Here is a 19,980-nt window from a genome sequence, read left to right as displayed (position 1 = left end):
GGTGTCCCTAGAGGGCAAAGACATTGTTCTGGGATCCAGCGTTAAGATTCTGGGGCTCACCATCCAGGCAGACCAATAGGCCACTACGCCCGTGCGCCAGCTTAAGCACTCCTCAGAACAGATCCTACACATGCTTCGGCGGGTGGCAACCAGGTGGAGAGGAATGAAGGAGAACGACACTCTGAGGCTGGTCCGAACCGTTGTGGTGTAAAGAATGACGTACGCCCCACCTTATCTCCAGATGAACAAAGGAGAATAGAGCTAGGTGGACGCAATAATACGCAAGGCAGTTAAACAAGTAATCGGAGTTCCCATTAGTGCGTCGACGGACCAGGTCCTCCAGATGGTTCTGCACAACACAGGGGACGAGCTGGTTGAGGGCCACCTATCCAGCCAAAAACAGAGGCTGAGTCACACTAAGGCGGGTGGCCGTGTCCTTGGAAGTATCGACTGGAGCGTGGCAGATCAGACCAATCAAGAGCAGCTTGCGGGAAAATGGTTAGACGCAATCAAGACCAAGCGTCTCCCAAAGAACATGATCCCGGCTCACCCCGGTGGCACGCGTGAGGCCACGGCTCGTGCGAAGATGGTGGCGTCCACCCGGACGCCTCAAGAAACAAGGGGACGACCAGAGCAGTGGCGGCGGTGACAACTAGTAGCAAGATGCTGCCAAGCGCATCGCTTCAAATCAGAGACGTAGAAGAAGCGGAAGAGTTCATGATTGCCGTAGCCCTTTCCCTTCCGTGCATTTCCAACGTTGTCACCTACTTACAGCAGGCGTGCAGGGACTTTCAGTCAGGCTAGGTGTCGCCCGCGGGTTCTTCGCGTACTGAGGGACAAAACGCCTCCGGAGAACCAAGTTGAATTATTATGGATTCCAGCCCACTCCTTGGTAGAGACAATGAGTTTGCCCACCGACTGGCCCACGCGTTAACATACTGGGCAACGCCTGAAGAGGAGGTCAGAAGTCAACCTATGGTCACCTACAGGGAGATAGTGCGGTACTATCGAGAAGATAGGCAGATACTTCCTACCACGCCCCCTGAACTCACGCCGGAGCAGCAAGTAATGTACCGACCAATCCAGTCAGGATCCTTCCCTCACCCTCGCTTACTTAATGCATGTTTCCCAGTCAGTACGGCATGACTTGCCCGTTACGTAAGCAGCTCGGTGCTCTTCGCCATATGTTAGGAGAGTGCGACTTCAGCCCAAAATACCCACCCACGTCCGCATTTTCTGCGCTAATAACCCCGCCCTTATTTCTAGGGAGCGATGGGAAATCTTGCTGTCCAGCCCCGCCTTTGTGTATCAGCTACGACTGGTTACCAGGGGCCACGCGGCGAAGGCAGCACATGGAATCCCGTGAAGAAGGAGCCACTCTTATTCAGCGCGTTTCGCGCTGACATGCTCTGGATTAATAGTTTTTCTTACTCCTCTATCTGTCTTGATGGTGCTGCGGATGCATATGTTTGGGAAACGGGCTGCACCCGGGTACGCGCGTACCTCGTCGCCAAGAACGTTTCAGTTCCATATTGGTCTGCGTAGGATACGTTGAGAAGGTCTATTATGGCTCTTCCGGTAGTTCGTCTCTGTGTTGTGGATGACCATCTTCATCAAGAGTGGGATGCTCACTGTCAACTCGATAGCTTTGCGCATAATACGCTCAACTTTTTCTTTTATTGCCCTGGTGAGCTTGAGGTACGACGTTACGTAGTAATTCTACTCTAATAAAATCCAGCACAAGAAGTAGGATGATGCCCTCTTTGAGCCGATGGTGCCTGTTGGTTATTCTTGCTATTAGACTGCCAATTTGAGTGGTTGTGTTTTGCAGGGCCTGCATTGTTATCGTATTGGTTTCTGTTTTCAGTAGAATCAGAACGAGAATGCGGATACTCTGTATTCGAAGTATGAATCTTCCCTGTAGCTGAACATGTACACCTGGATCATTTCTCGGGCTCCGACCGGCTACGGTGGGTCTCAAGAGGATCTCTTACTGTTGAGGCAAACACGTGAGTCCGCGTGAGGAGACGTAGTTTTCAACAATTGTGGCAGCCCCTTGTAGTCTCTCTTCAATATTGCCGTCTCCGCCTCCGGCGTTCCAGGCTGTTATATCACCAGCATAGCGGCTGTGATGCACGTCAGCACTTTGTTGTAGTAAGGGAAGTAATTTAATCATGGTCACATTGAATAGAAATCGTAATAAAACGGACCCCTCCCCAGACGGATGATGTCAGATTTGAGGTCCTGTACAGTTATTCAGGTGGTCCGTTAAAACAGAAATTCGGAGACGTGGTTAAACGTCTTATTGCCCACAGTTAGGTCACTGAGATTGCCGAGGATGGCACTGTGTTCAACACAGTCGAATGCTTCAGTTAGATCAACCCGCATTATGGCTGGAGTGCCTAGTGGGTACACGCCCGGGTTGTTTATTATTTGATGTTGAAGTCGTATCCCAATGTTCGCGTCGATAATGAAGGCCGGAAACCCGGTCTGGTGTTTGGGAAAAGCTGGTGCGTGTCTATGGGGTTGTTAAGACGGGTCAACATTGTAGCACGGCTGAGTCGCTCTGACGTCACCGTCCCTTGTGTTAATCACGTGACCTGTTACGTCACCCTTCGTTTTCTATATCTACTTCGTTGCAACCGCAATAAACGTTGTTCGTCACCCGACTGCCGGCCCGCCTACAAACATCACGTGTTTCTTAAGCTTGCCGAGGCACGACGCCAATGAAATTGGCGGAATATTCTCTAAATTTACAGGCTTTCCATGTGTCGGAATGAGCTTAATTGGGGCGCTTTTCCACGGGGGGGGGGGGGATTTGCCATTTCCCGGGTACCACACCTTGTTCAGGTATGCGGTAAGAGCCTGTATGAACGAGTCTTCAATGTTAGTGATGACATTATTAATAATACCATCAGGTCTTGCTGCAGATCGCGTGCTGAGGTGAGATATGGCCTCATACGCTTCTGGTTTAGTGATGGGTTTGTCCAGCTCGAGGTTGGGTGTACGGGCTTTAGCTGGTTTTGAGGACACAGTGTAGGTCCTGCAGCAAACCTCTAATGTCGAGGTATGCAGCTTTTGCACTAATGTGGCTCCATGTCATAGATATCTGTGTAGAATAGTAGGTAGGATGTTATGCGCCGGGAAACGCGTCTTCCGTCTGGATGGACTAGGGTGCAGAACGGTGTGTCGTTTTGCGATATATATCATATGCACGTCATTCTCATCACACATCTCATTCAATTGTTGGTTGGTGAGGTACTCGGCGTGTTTCTCGCTTTCCTAGTTAAGTCTACCGAGCCTTCTGCGCAAGGAACGCTAATTACACTGCGTGGGGAGCCTTAGTTACTGTTTTTGGCCTCCCACATGTGCAGTAGTCCTGAGTCTATTTCGCCAAGATTAGCCTCTTCTCATAATATGGGCGTAGAGAGGCCAACATCATCCTGTAAACTTTGAACCCATGTGCACAAGTCCTCGCTAGTGGGGTTTTTTGCTTCTGTCCACTGTGTTCGCCTTAGTTTACCAGTTTTCCCAGTTGTGCTGTCGGCCAGTGGGTTCAGACGGTCCTCCTGTAAGCACAGCCTCTAAAATGAAATGGTCACTGTTCGTCTTTAAAGGTGTTTCTCCACGTAGCGTCTCGACATTATATACGAGTGGAAGGTAAGCGGTTGTGTTTCGTTGGACACCGTTCCTTCGCCTGGTTAGGTGTGCCATATCCGCCCGAAGCGTGAAATTGAGTTGTATGGTTTACCAAATTTTCTGACCTTTTTGGTTGACCGCCCGTAACCCCATGCATGGTGTGTAGCATTGCAGTCGCCGAAAGTAGCCAACGGGTGTCCACGGGATGTGTGGAGTGATTGGTGTAGTAGCTGCGTGAGGTTGCACGACTGTTTGGTTGCGTTGTACGCATTCACGATCTACAATCTCTTGACGTGGCAGGATGATTTAGGAATGGTTTCCAAAAACCCGTATTCAGAGCCAGGGCTGCTGACGTACAGTTGTTTGGCGGGTATGTGTCTATGCCTCAACGTTTTTACCCTCTGGCTATGTGGTGCGGCTGTCAGCTCCTTTCAAGTGACACGCTTATCTCTCTGAGAGTTTGGCCGGGACTCTCAACAAGCGAAGACAATTTCTGCCAACATATCGATGAACGACTTTAAGAGGAGTATTTGAAACGGTTTGATGCCATCCGACAGCGCCTGTCTTTTTTTTTTCATACTTTGTCGCTTACTATCTAAATATAGGGAATAAAAGATCAAAATATCTGAGCAGAACTGAAATAGCGTTCGGTCGCTAAATATATTGCGAGAGTCTTGACGAACAGCATACTGGGTGGCAGCTTCATAAGCATATAAACACCAAGTCAGCCACAACACAGGAAGTTTGGAGGCAGCTTTATTTGACCACAGTTCAGTGCGCGCACAGACAGAGTTAACATGCAAAAAGACAAACGGTAGATCCAACGAAAAAAACAATGTAATTTAAAAATATCAACAGGAAAACTTCGTTTGCGTTTGCGCAGTACAAATGGGTCATACAGATCCGTTACAAATGTACATTCACAGGGCATTACCAATGTTGCAGGAGCTAAAAACCGTGTCCTTGAAAACAGATCCCGTTTAATGCGCACCCACAGAGCGAAGTAACGGGGACAAGTAGTGCTTTAAACTGGGTTGTTACAATACAACCTCTTTGTAAAAAGATATAGCCAAAACTGAACATGTAGAGGGCCAGAGTCAGGCATTGTGGACCAATCGGTGAGCTGTCAGTCCACCACAAAAACTTCGGTGAAATCCAGTTCCTCGTTGTTGTCGCAGGGTAGGCTGTTGAGAGGGTGCACAGGGATTCCCCTCCTGCACGCATTGTAGGGACCCGAGTGAGGCATTGTGGGAATGTAAGTCCGTACCGTCACAAGCCGCGTACAAGTGGCTCTTATTTCTCGAATATAGGTGTTTCTCGTCAAACCTCCGTGGTAACTAGGTCGACTTCCGGCATTTGTCGCAAACAAGTGAGGTTAGTGGACTCTCCTTAAGCGCACTAAAAACACACATTTAAGAAAAACCACCCTAGGTGCATGCTTGCTACCGTTCCTAATCTGCGTCACGGAATATCACAAAAATAACTACACCGGAGTATGCTGGAGAGTAAGGAAGAGAATGGCAAACAAAAGTGCCGAATGTCCACTCAGTTAAACTGCTGTAAATGCGACCGTTTATATTGGTTTGCCATTATTTAAATGAGCTGCGTGTTAGCAGTAGCACGTTATTTTATTTCTTTACTTGTTAGCATCATTTTTAGGCAGTTCCTTACGCAGCACGCCAAATAAACTCACGGTAACGGAGGCTCTAACTGTTGACGGTGGAACTATGCCGTAACTGACTGTAACGTTATTCTTCTCGCTACTGTTTTCATTGGATAGTGGTGGCGCTGTGTTACGGCAGTACTACGGCAGAAACCTCTAGTATGGAACTCGTGCCTTTATGTTCAATAGCGCTCTATTCCGAACTCGCTTCATATAGGCACTTCGCTTTTGTTCTTCCGTGCGGTAATGGTGACCTTAGTAAAAAATAACGGCTTCAGCTTTTTTACCGTACATTTACGAATAAAATTTTCACAGTTCACAGTACTTGCTGGCATCGCAGTTTTCTTAGTAGAAGCAAAAGAAAAGTGTCGGAGATTTCATGACTTCCAAGGACGGAAGAACGGGATATCATTTAGTGTTAAGCTTTGAAAGCCACAAGTTTTAATTCTGAAGACCAGTGGAAGAATTCTCATCTATCTTTGCCTTTTATTTATGTATCCTCGCATCTGACATGGCGTGGAGTCAAGTGTCCCACGAAACATACAGTATATATTGCGTTAGAGTGAAAGCTGTTTATTATGCGCGGCCTGACGGCCGCGCTATATGCCCGGTCACACACGACAGCCGAATGGCGAAGCGGTCGAAAAGGTAAACGCTGCCGGCGAAAATAACAGCTTATGCGTTGCAGAATGGTTTCTTAAGCAGTACACAAACATTTATCGAGTATAGTCACCGTCTTCCCATACAAAAGAAGTAGGTGCTCTTATTTGTGCTGAATAACTGATCCGCATTTAGGATGGAAGCTGGGTTTTGTCGCGCCTTCTTAAGATGATTATCGCTTGGAGATGTCAGTGATGAAACAGATCGTGTGTATGGAAGGGATGAACACGCACATCCTGAAAGTGTGTTCAACCAAAAAAACTGTTCCAAAACATTCAAAGAAAGACATCTGAACAGGAAAAATCTTTAACAAGTATGCTTGATTTTTACACAAGTCCTGGGCTAATAGGCGCGCCGTAGTGGAGGATTTCGGAACAATTTCGACCACCTAGGTATCCTTAACGTTCGCCGAAGTCGCCATACACAGGCGTTCTCACTTTCCGTCTCCATCAGAACAATAAATCAAACCGTTCTTACTGCGACATTAAAGAAAACCCTTCAGACGCTATTTCGAGAACATATTTTGTCTAATGCTTGAAACCTTCAATCAAAATAGGGACCTAATGGGGCAAAATAAGGTGAACTGTACCAGTACATAACCCATCCAAATTTCTCGCACATGTGGCACTTCTTGGTCACCCTTTTTAGAGCAGAGCTGTTTAAGCTTTCAGTTCCGCCATGTAAGGTTACGAGAAAATATACCAAGAAAAAAGAGCGAGCGCACGCCCAACGTCGGCTAGGCTTACGCCGCCTAGGCTAGCACACGTGAGGAGCTCCCCAAAAAAATGAAGAAAAACATTAAAGCCGTTCCACTCAATGTGAAAGCTGTCGGAAGTGAAAAGCAGTGATTCGCCATAATGGGCTGTAGGGCCGTTATCCACCCACCGCTTCCACCCAATGCAATTCAAATTTGCCGCCTTCGCAGTGCTCGCGCGCCCCCTGGTTGAAACTGCGCCAGCGGAAGTTCTGTTTTTTGTGCTGCTTTTTCTCCCACCCATGACGGCTTTGCAGTACCACTTTTTTACGCTTACTACCATAAAAAACCAACCCAACGAGCCTTCCTAACTAAATGAACGCGGGCGCTGGTGGTTTCCATCATATTTTGCCTTAAATGTACCTACGTGTTTCTTTGCGCTAAACAACCGGAAGATGTATGACAAGCGCCCGCGGTTCACAAGTTTCGAACGCTTATGACTATATAAACCGCTTGGCTTTCAAAGCGTCTGGGTTACGCCGCGACAACAGCCGCTACGGCGGAACGCCGGCTATACTTCGTTCCAGTGAGAGAGCTACCACGACAAGCCGAGCCCGTAAAGTGCTCTGCACTTTAAATACCGAGTGCACGTGAGCGTCCTCCGGGCTAGGAGCGCCCGGCGTCGTCCAGTCGACCTTCGAGAACACTGTGCCCAGAGTTCGTGGCGTGATCTCTCGCGTGCTGTTCTACTCGACAGTTCACGTGCGTTGGGGCCCGAAGTGGGAAGCACAGACGTCGAGTTCGCGAAGCCGGTTGCCACCGGTTTTAGCGCGAGCTAAAAACGCACTCGGTGTTACAGGCTGCGGCCAAACTATCCGGCCCTGCCAGTCATGGAGAAGATCCAGCGACAACTTAGGAAATCCATGTAGGTGAAAATCATCGGAAATCCAAGTCCGGAAATTCATGTGAAACCCATGTGAAGAAGGGAGAGAGGCCGCCAGCTCTGCAGTTTCTGCAGCCTTGCACCACTAGTGCCAGTTTTCTCAATAGGCGTAAGAGTCTCATTTTTTTATATTTCAACGATTCTCGGAGCCTCACTCCAACCATTGTATCCCTCATGAGTAGACGCAAAACTCCGACCCGCACGGGTAAATGACACTCCGTTGATGGAGCTGGATAACCCGCCACTGTCTTTAAGAGTATTGGTATGACCGACAGTCCCGACATTCAGTAAACGACACTTGGCGCATGTCGGAAACGTGTATTTATAGCACATCATAGGAGATTGCGAGATTGAAAGTTTTTACTAACACTGACCTGAGCATCCGGCAGCGTTGCATATTCAGCCGCCACACGGCCTCTTCAATTTTATTCACGTGAGCAGCGCTCCAAAGACGTTCTGCAACTGCTGCAGCCCTTGGCCTGCGGGTAAATGACAATAGCCTGCGTAAGTTCATATTCCTGCATGCCCTCTATATTTCATCCAAATAAAAACACTCCCTCAAGAAAATTGTTTTAGAGCTGAATACTTTTTTCAGAACACCCATGTATCGCCGCATGCGAGTGCCCATTGAAAATAAGCGATTTATGTTTCCTTTGTTTTCTTTACCTAACTGCGAATACAATTTAACAGTATTGAGAACTAACCACTAAGATATATGACACACAAAGTGAGTCCTGCGCTTCTTGTGGCACCACCACAAAAGTAGGTACAACAAAAACAATCCCGGGCCATCTCTCCTAACGAAACGTGGGGAGGGGCGGAGCAGGCAGTGTATAAGTATATTTAAAGATTGTAAGTCTCTGTCTCTTGTAAGTCTCTATCTGGCGCCGGAGAAGCACCTGTGTGAGAGTAGCAATCGCAGGCATGCTGGGGTAGTGGCGCCATCTCTTGCGTTGAACCGGATTTAAGCTATTAAGTGAGAAACAGACGGGCGGTAAGTTGTCTTCGTGTCACATGCCGCAGCAGGCTAAGTGTGCTCAGAACTTGCGCGAGGCGCTGGAAAACGAGTGTCCAGTGTGCTCTTTAATTACGCGTTTTTGCCCACGGAGATTAAAACTTCTAGCACGAGGCGTTGGAAAACGCTCGTCCCGGTGTGTTCTTCGCGTACGCGTCACGTTCCAGCGCAAGGCGGTGGAAATGGATGCCTCATTGTTGTTTTAGTACCGTGACTACATGAGAATACGACGGCGTCAGACGAAGACGACATGAGACGCCGACAGCCCGAGCCCGTAAGAGGCTTCGCCCTAAAAAAATGCCTCCATGCACTTCGTACAGATGGTTGACCAACACAGCTATTACGTCCGGGGGGTGGGGGGGGTGTTTCACGTATGACGCGTGGCCCGGCCATATTGAAGAAACGTGAGGCCAGGGTTAGCCATTGTTGCCATGTCGACGTTGCTCCAGCCGCGCCGCGCCCACTCTTGCTCGTCGCTGTCGCTTCAGCTATGCTTACCACAGTAGCTCGCTTCCCGCGCACTCTGCTGCGATAAACCCGGCCAATCTCGCTCCCTTTACTGCTAAGCCCCTCGAACCTTGTTTTGTAGCGAAAGCTACAGCACGCTACCTTTGACAGTCTTCACGAGGTTACCAGTTTTGACCTTGAGAGCTAGAGGTCAAACCACATCCCGTCCGCAAGCGCCCAGATTGGAGCAGCGCCCGATGGCGGGAAGAGAAAGGCGAGAAGGAAATGGAGAAGCGAGCGGGACCCGTCCCGCCACCTGGCGGAAGAAGGCGAGGACACCGCCGTCGTAGCGATAAGCGCGCGCGACGAAGGCAACGTGCGCCGCGTTGCCTTCGTCGCGCGCGCTTATCGCCTCTGCGCGCACGGTGCGCGCAGAGCCGTGTGCGTGGCCGTGTGCGATGGAGTAGGACGAACATCCAGCTGTTGTCGCCCGTACAGCGGCGGCGCTTTAAACAACGCCGTGAGGCGAAAAAGAGGAAACACGATACTGTTGCGTCCAGCTTCGCTACCTTTACGTTTTACGCGTTAGTATGAGCTTCCTTCATTTTTTCCGGCCTTACGCATGGGGTTGCGCCGGAGGCGTTTTCTGCGTACATGGGAATGTCAGATTTCCCCTTCGCCCAGCCTTATAAATGTCTAGTATTTATTTTTGAGCAGGGAATTTCAGGGGCGAATTATTGTAAGCAAGCACCAAAAATTTGGATGTAATGACCAGGTAGTCCACAATACAGGCTGAACAAATAATCGAGCCTCAAGAGCCAGCTACGCATATTGTAAGATTAGAAACAACAAAAGTCCCTCCCTGTATAAGGACATATAAATCAAGTAGCAGTACTGACGAAAGCTTAGTTGCATCAAGAGGAAATGTACCGCCAACACAAAGGCACGGAACTACGTCATATTGCAATATCAATACAGTGGTGAATGAACAGAGACTGTATGAACCAAAGCACACGCAGTTCACGGTTGCGATCAATGTATTAAGTGGTTTACTGCTCTATGTGCATGTATTGGGCATGATGTGTGTTAGATTAAGCTGCCTAGCCCGTCGTTACTGCGTCGACGCATTAATTGCACCCAGGAGGCTGTAATTGATTGAATCAGGCTCTTGACTTATAAGTCCTCCATCAAAGCCAACACCTTCCCGAGTTGGGTATCCTGCTTCTTTTGCACTAAAGTGGTTTCACTTGACTCAATTGATAAGTGAACTGACGTGTGGCGAACGCATTCTCCATTTACTTTTGGCAAACAGTCCTACTGAAGTTGTCTCTGTTCTTGATTAAATTACTGGTCATAATTATATACATTAATTCCACTCTCGTCCTTTTGCTGTTACACAAAGAAACATGAACAGAATATGTAATACAAGAACGCACATTGTAAACGATGATTTGCATCATTTTCCCTGAGTTTTGAAGCTCTCTTTCATGCAAATAGACTAAGGATACTACTGCAAGAACAACTGCAAATTAGTGAACGTCCGTTAACTTTTTCAGGAAAATTTAACATGCATTTCTGAGATAACATTTACGTCAAGAATAAATGTTCCATAGTTAACAAACGAGGCAAAATTTGGCTGAATAAAAAGAAAATAGCGTATACGAAGGCCTTGCAGAGTAACACAGGCTAATCTTGGAAGAGAAATAAATAATTAGCTCGTAATTGAGAGAGATTCAATCAAGAATATAAAAACACTATTTCAATTTTATCCTGCCAAATTTTAATCCATGAAAATCCGATTTAAAAATGTTTTAGCGTGTAATTAAAGCGAAAGATATGGATACCGTAGTTGCTCTAAATGTTTCAATGGTGTCCAACGAAGCATGTGCTGACATTGCGAACAGTAAATTTAGTGCCGTCAATGCCCACAAACCCCACTTGAAGAGCTCTGCCGTGACTCAAGTGGTACGATGACTCATCCAAGCAAGCCCATCACCGTTACTGTAGCAGGTGAGAGCCACAATATGGAGAGCTTCTCCCTAAATCTCAGCTATAGACCGGGCGGCATGAGCTCAAAACTTCTAAAATCGACCTTCCACGTATAATTGTTTTTAAGTTCCTTGTTCCTGATGACTGGAACTAAGGTCATGACGTATTCATAATAAAATCCATTCATAAATGTACATGAATCGTTTCCCATTGACGCAATATTTGCTGTCTTGCCCAGTGAGTTGCTGTTGCACTTCAAAAACAGCCAATGTGAACATAGACAGCCTAAAGCTAGACGAAAAAAAAACTACTTAGTGGATAACAACGTTTCGTCACCTCACTGTCAATCAATTACTTTAAGTAACGTTTATTTCGGGTCGCGCTGGTTGATAGATGCCCCAACGGTCAGTGTCACGACCTCCATTATGCGCTATTTAATAATAGTGACATAGCAATAATATAGCTTCCACAGTGCGGTTGTTTCTTATAGCTGTGCAAATTATAGACAAATAACTACCAAGAATGATGCAGCAATATTGCAAAAATATATGTGACCGCCCTAACTGAATGCTTTCGGGTATGAGGAAACGCAATTATTCAAGAAAAAGCAACGCATATGGTATTTCTCTCCTGTTAAGTTCTCCGTTCAACCTGTACAGGCAGCAAAGTAGCATAACTGAACCACCCGCTTCTTTCAAATTTCCGGGCTGTATTTTAGAATCTCGGGCTGTCGGCGTCTCACGTCGTCGTAGTATCATGTAGCCACGGTACTAAAACACCTGGAACACTCGTTTTACAACGACTCCCACTAGAACACTTCGTGATTCTAAGACACAAGACTTACATCAAAGCTGCATACCTCTACCCCAAAACAGTTTTACCTTTGTGGGCAAGAACGCCATAACGCCAAGAATACACTTACACACTGCATGCTTCGCCCCTCCACAGGTTTCAGGTTAGTGGAGATGGCGCGAGACTTTTACTTCGTATCAAATTTGTGTCTGCATATTTTGTGTATTATTCACGCCGGACTCAAAAATTTGGCTTCGCAAAGCGTCCTTCAATGCTTGCGAGCAGCGACAATGTGTTCGCGAATACTATTCGAGAACAGAACCCCCCACCCCTTACGCGCCAAGTGTACTGTATCCTCCTATTCTCATCATGACTTTTTGTATTGAATCCATTGAGATCTTGGGGATCCCAGCATGCGAGCGAAATTTTTGTTCGACTTTGTTTACCACGAAAATGTTTTAATCCGAGATTCACGAAGATTTCACCTACGTCATATCAATCACGGAAATGACCTTTCACGAAGCGACCCGTCAGCAGGTCGTCGCTCGCAAGCACACCCACAAGACAGCCACCGACCCGAAAATCATCCTCATTCCGCTGCAGATCTTACTGCACATTTCACTTTCGTGTTTTACCGATTGCTATGACAGAGAAATCAACGACAGTTTCTGTTTACTATACTCGGTACTGCGATTAATCTTTGTCTGTTTTTTTTTTTCCGCCGGCCATTACGTGCTCGCCCGGAATTACGGCTGAATGTAAACTGTCACCTGTAAACGAGCCGAACGACTACCCCTGCCGTGTGGTCGTTTTTACCCAAGGAAGCCATTTCTTCAGAATCCAACTTCTGCGCGCGCAATTGTTGAAGCATGTCTATTATTGCAACTGAGAATTTTACTTTGTACTCTTTCCCTCTGTCTTCTATCTTTTATGCATATGTTCGTCTGGCTGCTGTGTGCTGTTCCTCCTGTGTGCGTTGACATACCTTATGTGATATCTCTAACCCGCATTTAATGTCTTTACTTATTTTTAGCGTATTTTACATTCCACATGCGAGACAGCAAATGAAAAATGAAAGCCGTTCCATTCAATGTGAACGCTGTCGCAAGTGCAGACCAATGATTCGCCATGATATGTTGCAGTGCCGTTATCCGCTCACAGCTGCCACCCAATGCATTTCAAATTTCCCGCTTTCACAGTGCTAGCGCCCCCGCTGTTTTAAACTGCGCCGAAGGGAGTCTGTTCTTTTTTTGCTTGCTTTAATTTCGTGTGCTGGAGCTGTTTTGCATCATTTCGAACGCGCCATTTTTTATTTCCGCGGCTGGAACCTTTCTACGACATTTCGAACGCGCTATTTTTTTCTTGCGCGGCTTATGAGTTGTGCCTATGATGTGTATTTGTTGAGAAATCTGCGCCAAACCGCTGTTCTGTACGCGAATTCTGTAGCTGTCATTATTCTTATGAAGAGGAGCCTTTCTGCGGCATTTCGAACGCCCCATTCTTTTCTTGCGTGGCTGGAGTCTTTCTGCGTCCTTTTCAATGCGCCATTTTTTTTCTTGCGCGGCCGCTTTTTTCGCTTACTAGTGTAAAAAACAGCCCAAGTAGCGTTCCCAACCAAAGGAACGCGGGGGCTGCCGGTTCTATACCCAGATTTTGGCTGAAATGTACATGAAGTTTTCTTTGCGCTAAACAACAGGGAGATGTATGACAAGCACCAGCGGTTCACGAGATTAGAACGGTTATGACTATTTAAACCGCGTGCTTTTTTGAAGCCTCAGCGTGACTCCCTGACGCCGGTACAGAAGGCTCTACTTGGGTTCGTTATTATCTGGCAGCGCCGCGTGATTCCGTCTGTCACATCGACCGTTGGCGAGCTAAGACGACAAGGGGAGCCAATAAAAAAGTTGCTCTGCATTTAAAAGTGCTTGCAATCCCCCGTAAACACTCACCAAAGAGCGCCGAGCAGGTTAGTCATGTCCACGTATTCTCCCCACATGCAGGCTTCACCGCCGATCACACGCTCCATCTGTTTCGGCATAGCTGGAAGCAGAAGGAAGGTAGGAGACAGTTTGATGTCATCGCATCTATTTCAAGCGAAACGCGCAGCGAAGTTGCCGCTGACACGCTGGGACGAGTACAGGAGAAAGAAAAGTTCGGTAATAAGCCGAGCGCAACATTTGTTTGCGTTGCTTAAGCGGAACTCTGACGCATTTGCCTTTGTAAGCTTTGCTAAACAGAGAGTGTAAGAATGAGAAATTGAACCTTTTCAAAGTGTGCTCCTGTATTCGCAACATCATACGTGTCGTGGTGGTGGGGTGTCTCGACTAGCTTAGCGAAATGAACGCGGGAGAGCCGTTGGGTGGTATAACAAAATACACATACCCGTAACAAAATACACAAAATAACAAACAAAAAACAAACAAATAACAAAATACACATATACATAATACACACACCCGGATAACCCTAAAGCAAACCACTCAAGCGAAAAACAGCGCAAACCCTATCAACCCTAAACCAGCTAATTAAACATCACAAAAGACACTCCACAATGAAACCAAAAGTCACTGCAATACACTTCCTACACGATCAAGTAAAAAACCACTCATTACTAAATGACGATAGTGGTACTGTCTCTACAGAGACTCTTAATTTGATGCCCCCAACCTAGCGGCACCAATTTAATGTTTAACGCAATCTATGATTCACCATAACTATCTCATGAGAAAAACCAGAAAGCATTTCTGTGTTTGTCCCACGTGATTCCCCCTCATCCAGGCGTACATTTTTACACCCCACACACCCAAGAGGCATCAATTGAATTTACACCAAAACCTATGATTCAACCTGACCATCTCAATATAATGATCAGGGCACATTTATGTATTTGCACCACGTGATTCCCCTCATTGAGACCTTTAATTTGATACGCCAACCTTCCTAGTGACAACACTTCTAATTTTCACGCAATCTACTCACCTTGTCTACCGCATATGCGGTCAATATTCGGGCTAAACGGGCCTTGCTCAGGCGGTGCAGTTGAAACCTCACTGGGGACGGGCTAGAAGGAGGCGCGTCACCACCCCCTCCCCTCTGCGACGCTCACCTCTTTGTTTCTGCCCCCTAACATATCATCATCACCAGCCTATATACGCCCACTGCAGGGCAAAGGCCTCTTCCATTAATCTCCAATTAACACGGTCCCGTGCTAACTGCAACCAATTTATCGCCGCAAACTTTTTGATCTCATATGCCCATCTAACTTTCTGGCGCCCCCTGAAACGCTTGCCTTCTCTAGGGATCAACTCTGTTACCCTTAATGACCAACGGTTATCTTGCCTTCGCAATACATGACCTGCCCACGTCCATTTATTCTTAATTTCTACTAATATGTCCTTAACACGCGTTTTTTCTTTGACCCACTCCTCTCTCTTCTTGTCCCTTAGTGTTACACCTATCGTCTTCCGTTCCATTGCCCGCTGAGTCGTTCTCAATTTAACTTCAACCCTCTTAGTCAGCCCCCAAGTTTCTGCCCCGTAGGTGAGTACCGGTAAGATTCAGCTGTCATACACTTTCTTGTTCACGGACAATGGTAGGCTGCCGTTCATTATCTGAGAACACCTGCCGAATGCCCTCCACCCCATTCTTATCCTTCTAATTATCTCGGCCTCATGATCTGGATCCGGGGTCACAACTTGGCCAAAGCAGATATATTCGCTAACTAGTTCTACTGCCTCGCTACCTATCCCAAATCGCTGTGCTGTCCGGAGGTTATTGATCATTAATTTATTGCATATTAATTTTCAGGCCCTCGGTTCTACTCTCTTTGTCCAGTGCGGTAAGCATGCTTTGCAATTCGTCCCCCGAGTTACTTAGCAAGGCAACGTCATCAGCAAATCTGGGGTTATTGAGGTTTTCTATATTAACCCTTGCTCCCACCTGTTCCCAATCCAATGTTCTGAATACTTCTTGTAAATATGCTGTGAATAACATTGGAGAGATTGTGTCTCATTGTCTGCGTCCTTCCTTATAGGTATTTTACTGCTCTCCTTATGGAGGATGATGGTAGCTGTGAACCCATTGTAGATATCCTCTAGTATTCTTACATAATTCTCATCTACCCCCTGGTTCCGTAATGCCTGAATGACTGCTGAGGTTCCGACCGAGTCAAATGATGTCGCATAATCTATGAATGCTATATATTAGGGTTCAGTATACTCAGCGCACTTCTCTATCACCTGATTGATCGTGTGGATATGGTCAATTCTTGAATAGCATTTACGGAACCCTGCTTCTTCTTTAGATTGACTGAAATCTAAGGTTTTAGAAGTTCTGTTAGCGATTACCTTGGAAAGTACCTTGTAGACGACTGACGGTAAGCTGATCGGTCTGTAGTTTTTCAAGTTCTTCATGTCACCTTTCTTATGGTTTATAACGATGTTCGCGTTTCCAAGATTCCGGTACACTTGCGGTCATTAGGCACAGCGTATAATGGTTTGCCAGTTTTTCAAGTACAATTTCTCCGCCATCCTTCAAGAGGTCTGGTGTTATCTGATCCTCACCAGGTGCTTTGCCCCCTTTCATTTCTTTCAAAGCCTTCCTTACTTCTTCTGTCGTTACTGGTGGGATGTCTATCTCCTCTGAACTCGTTCGGCATTATCGTGGATGCCCCGGCTACTGTACAGATGTCTGTAGAACTCCTCGGCTACAAGGACTACTTAATCCCTATTTATGATGACATTGCCTTGCTTGTCTTAAAGTGCGTACATCTGATTTTCGCCCACGCCTAGACGCCTCTTTACTGCTTTTAGGCTGCCTCCGTTCTTTATAGAACATTCGATTCTCTCCATAATATACTTCCGTATGTCAACTGTCTTACGCTTATTGATTAACTTCTAAAGCTTCGCTGGTTCTATTCTCTCAACTGGGGTGGAGATTGTCATGGTTTGCCGTTTTCTAATTGGAGCTTTCGTCTCCTGGGGAAGTTTACCAGTATCCTGTCTAGCCATCGTGCCCCTTACTTCTACTGCACTCCGTGATAATGCGTGTAAGGTTGTCGCTGGCTTCCTGTGTCGTAAGCTCTGCTTCCTCGGTAAGAGCTGAATATCGGTTCTGCAGCGCGATCCTGAATTATTCTACTTTACGTCTTACTGTTAGCTCGTTGATCGACTTCTTTCATACTAGCTTGTTACAGTCCCTTCTCGAATATACCTAATTCGATATCTTACCATACGGTGGTCACTACACTTTACCCTTCCGAACACTTCCACATCCGGCACGACGCCAGGGTTATGGCATAATATGAAGTCTATTTCATTTTTATGCTCCCCATTCGGGCTTCTCCACGTCCACTTGCGGCTGTCCCGTTTGCAGAAGAAGGTATTCATGATGCGTAGGTCATTCCGTTCTGCGAACTCGAATAGTAGGTCCCCGCTGCTATTTCTACAGCCCAGACCATAGTTCCCAACTGCCTTGTCTCCAGCCTGATTCTTGCCTCCTTTAGCATTGAGGTCTCCCATTACTACGGTATACTCTGTTGTTACCTTAGGCATTGACGATTCCACATCTTCATAGAAAAGTTCCACTACCTGGTCGTCGTGGCTGGATGTGGGCGCGTAGCCCTGTACCACCTTGAGTTTGTACGTCTTATTGAGCCTAATTACAAGACATTCTACCCTTTCGTTAATGCTATAGTATTCTTCTATGTTTCCAGCTACGCTTTTATTGATTGGAAATCCAACTCCCAGTTCTCTTCTGTCCACTAGACCACGGTAACATAGGACGTGTCTATTTTTCAGCACCGTAAACGCCTCCCCTGTCATTGTAACTTCACTAAGCCCTATGACACCCCATTTAATGCCCTTTAATTCCTCGAACAACACCTCCAGACTCGCTTCGCTAGATAAGGTTCTCGTGTTAAACATTGCCAGGTTCAGCTCCAATGGCGACCTGTACGGGTCCAGGGATTCTTAGCACCCTCTTCAGCGTAACAGGTCTGACCGCGGGCCGCCATGGATATCATATCATTACCCGTTAAAAGAAGAAGGCGAACAACGAGCGAGCCAGCGCCGCCGTGTGCCTACCCAATGCCCTCTCCCGCCTTCCCAGAGGCGCTATCAGAAGAAAAAGGCAAGTTAAGCTCTTTTCGTGACCTCACCAGTCAATTATCAGTCACACGCCCAGATGCTAAAACGTGGTACAGAGCAACTGCTTTGGGTCATGAAATTTTAACAAGAAACTATGGAAGGACAGACACCCCTCCAAACGGTCATGTGGATCACGAATGCTGCCGCACCCGCATGTAACCTGAATTCCGAGCCCAAAGTGACGCGCGAAACTTAACAGCCAACTACCACAGCTGCCTCCTAGATAAAACGAACACTTGCGCAACAATCACGCAAGTGATGCAACGCAGGAACCTCACGACATACGAACGCACATGCATAATTTTGGGTGCTGCAGCCCACTGCGACAATCGTATCTCGGTGAGAAAAAAAAAGGAATGCTTAAAAAATTCAAATCGCCTGAGCGCAATATATAATTTATAGGCTGTATATGAACTAGTATCATTGGTATACCCCGCTAAAGTTGTACCGGCTCCACTCACTCACAAATTTATTCTTAGAATTCACCTCTCACGTAGGCTCAAGCAGGTACATTGCTCAGAAACTCATCGACGCTCCCCCAAACTCAAACTCACAGCGAGAGCAAAACTCACAACTCACTCGGGCACAGAACTCAATTCGGGTTCAGAGATAAAACTGACTCAGAACTCACATTGGCTCAGAACTCAAAATGAACTCAGAATTCACTCGGGCTAAGAACTCAAAATAGACTCAGAACTCACTCGGGCTCAGGCCTACTCAAAGTCAGTCGGAATCACTTGTGCCCAAACTCACTAGGGCTCGCCCTCACGATGCCACACTAGTCTCGTGGCGGCTCTCGGTCGCGAGATCGAACGCTACAGTCGCCAGCTGTGCGCGCAGCAGTGGTTCGCGCTGTGCAGCGAGGCGGACGGCCAACTCCATCGGGGTGGGACGTGGAAACTCCTACGTCACCTCATGGACGAGACCCAAAGCAAGGAACACCAGAGACATCGGATGGCGCAGATCCTCCATGCCGCGGCTGGCCAGCTGGGCGAAGAGGAGATGTACCGGAGTCTAAATGACAAGTACCTTCCGTCGACCCCGCACGAGGAACACCCGGAGTACGCGGGCGCCCCCAACCCGACCCTCGATCGCGACATCGAAGAGTGGGAGGTGAGGCAGGCGACGCAGGCACTGAACTGCCGGTCTGCCGCTGGACCCGATAAAGTCACGAATAAGGCGCTGCGCAACATCAGCGACGCGGTCGTCTCGTCGCTAACGAGATATTACAACAAGTGCTGGAACAGTGGCCGGCTCCCTCCGCTGTGGAAGACGGCCAAGACGATCCTGCTCCCGAAACCAAACAAGCCGCCGGGGATAGAGGGCCTGCGTCCCATCTCGCTCACGTCTTGCGTGGGCAAGGTGCTGGAACACGTCCTCAACACCCGGTGGCAGCGTTACTTGGAGGATGGCAACCACTACAGGGACGCCATGCTGGGCTTCCGGTCGCGCCTGGGGACCCAAGACGCAATGTTGCTGCTGCAAAGAGAAGTTCTGGAGCCCCCCGGAGGGGTACCGAAGAAGGACAACCGAGCCGTCCTGGGCCTGGACCTGCAGAGTGCCTTCGACAAGGTGAAGCACTCTGCGATCCTGGCCCAGGTGACGAAGCTGAACATGGTACAGCGAACCTATGACTACATTCGCTCCTTCCTGACCCATCGCACGGCCAGGCTGGAGGTGGGCGGAGACCGACTGGAGGAGAGAGAACTGGGCAGCGTGGGCACCCCGCAAGGCTCGGTCATATCTCCGCTCCTCTTCAACCTGGTCATGATCGAGGTGGCGAACCGCCTCGAAGCGCTGGGACCGAAGATCAAGTACTGCCTGTACGCGGACGACGTCACCATTTGGGCGACGGGCGGCAGCGACAACGAAAACGAGACCGGACTGCAGGCAGCGGTGGACGCCGTCGAGGCCGCGCTCGAGGGCACGGGCCTCCGGTGTTCGCCGCAGAAGTCCCAGCTACTGATACTGCCCCCGCCGGGGCGCTGGAGG

The 19,980-nt window shown here is 47.8% G+C and overlaps 1 protein-coding gene across 1 annotated transcript in view; it reads right to left on the bottom strand.

The window, feature by feature from the left end:
- Positions 1-4,394: 4,394 nt before the first annotated feature.
- Positions 4,395-19,980, bottom strand: part of LOC144152154 (beta-hexosaminidase subunit beta-like) — a 50,713-nt gene continuing 35,127 nt past the window's right edge. The window contains exons 10-12 of the mRNA XM_077683372.1: positions 13,792-13,882; positions 7,974-8,078; positions 4,395-4,853 (exon numbers count right to left, since the gene is read on the bottom strand). Coding sequence (XP_077539498.1) covers positions 4,766-4,853; positions 7,974-8,078; positions 13,792-13,882 — 284 coding nt within the window. The 3' untranslated portion in view covers positions 4,395-4,765. The remainder of the gene's footprint in view (positions 4,854-7,973; positions 8,079-13,791; positions 13,883-19,980) is intronic.

Source organism: Haemaphysalis longicornis, unplaced genomic scaffold (genome assembly GCF_048455015.1).
Source record: "Haemaphysalis longicornis isolate Haplotype H1 unplaced genomic scaffold, Haemaphysalis longicornis Haplotype H1 scaffold_9, whole genome shotgun sequence".
Taxonomy (NCBI): Eukaryota; Metazoa; Arthropoda; class Arachnida; order Ixodida; family Ixodidae; genus Haemaphysalis; species Haemaphysalis longicornis.
This window is presented reverse-complemented; position numbering and strand designations above follow the sequence as displayed.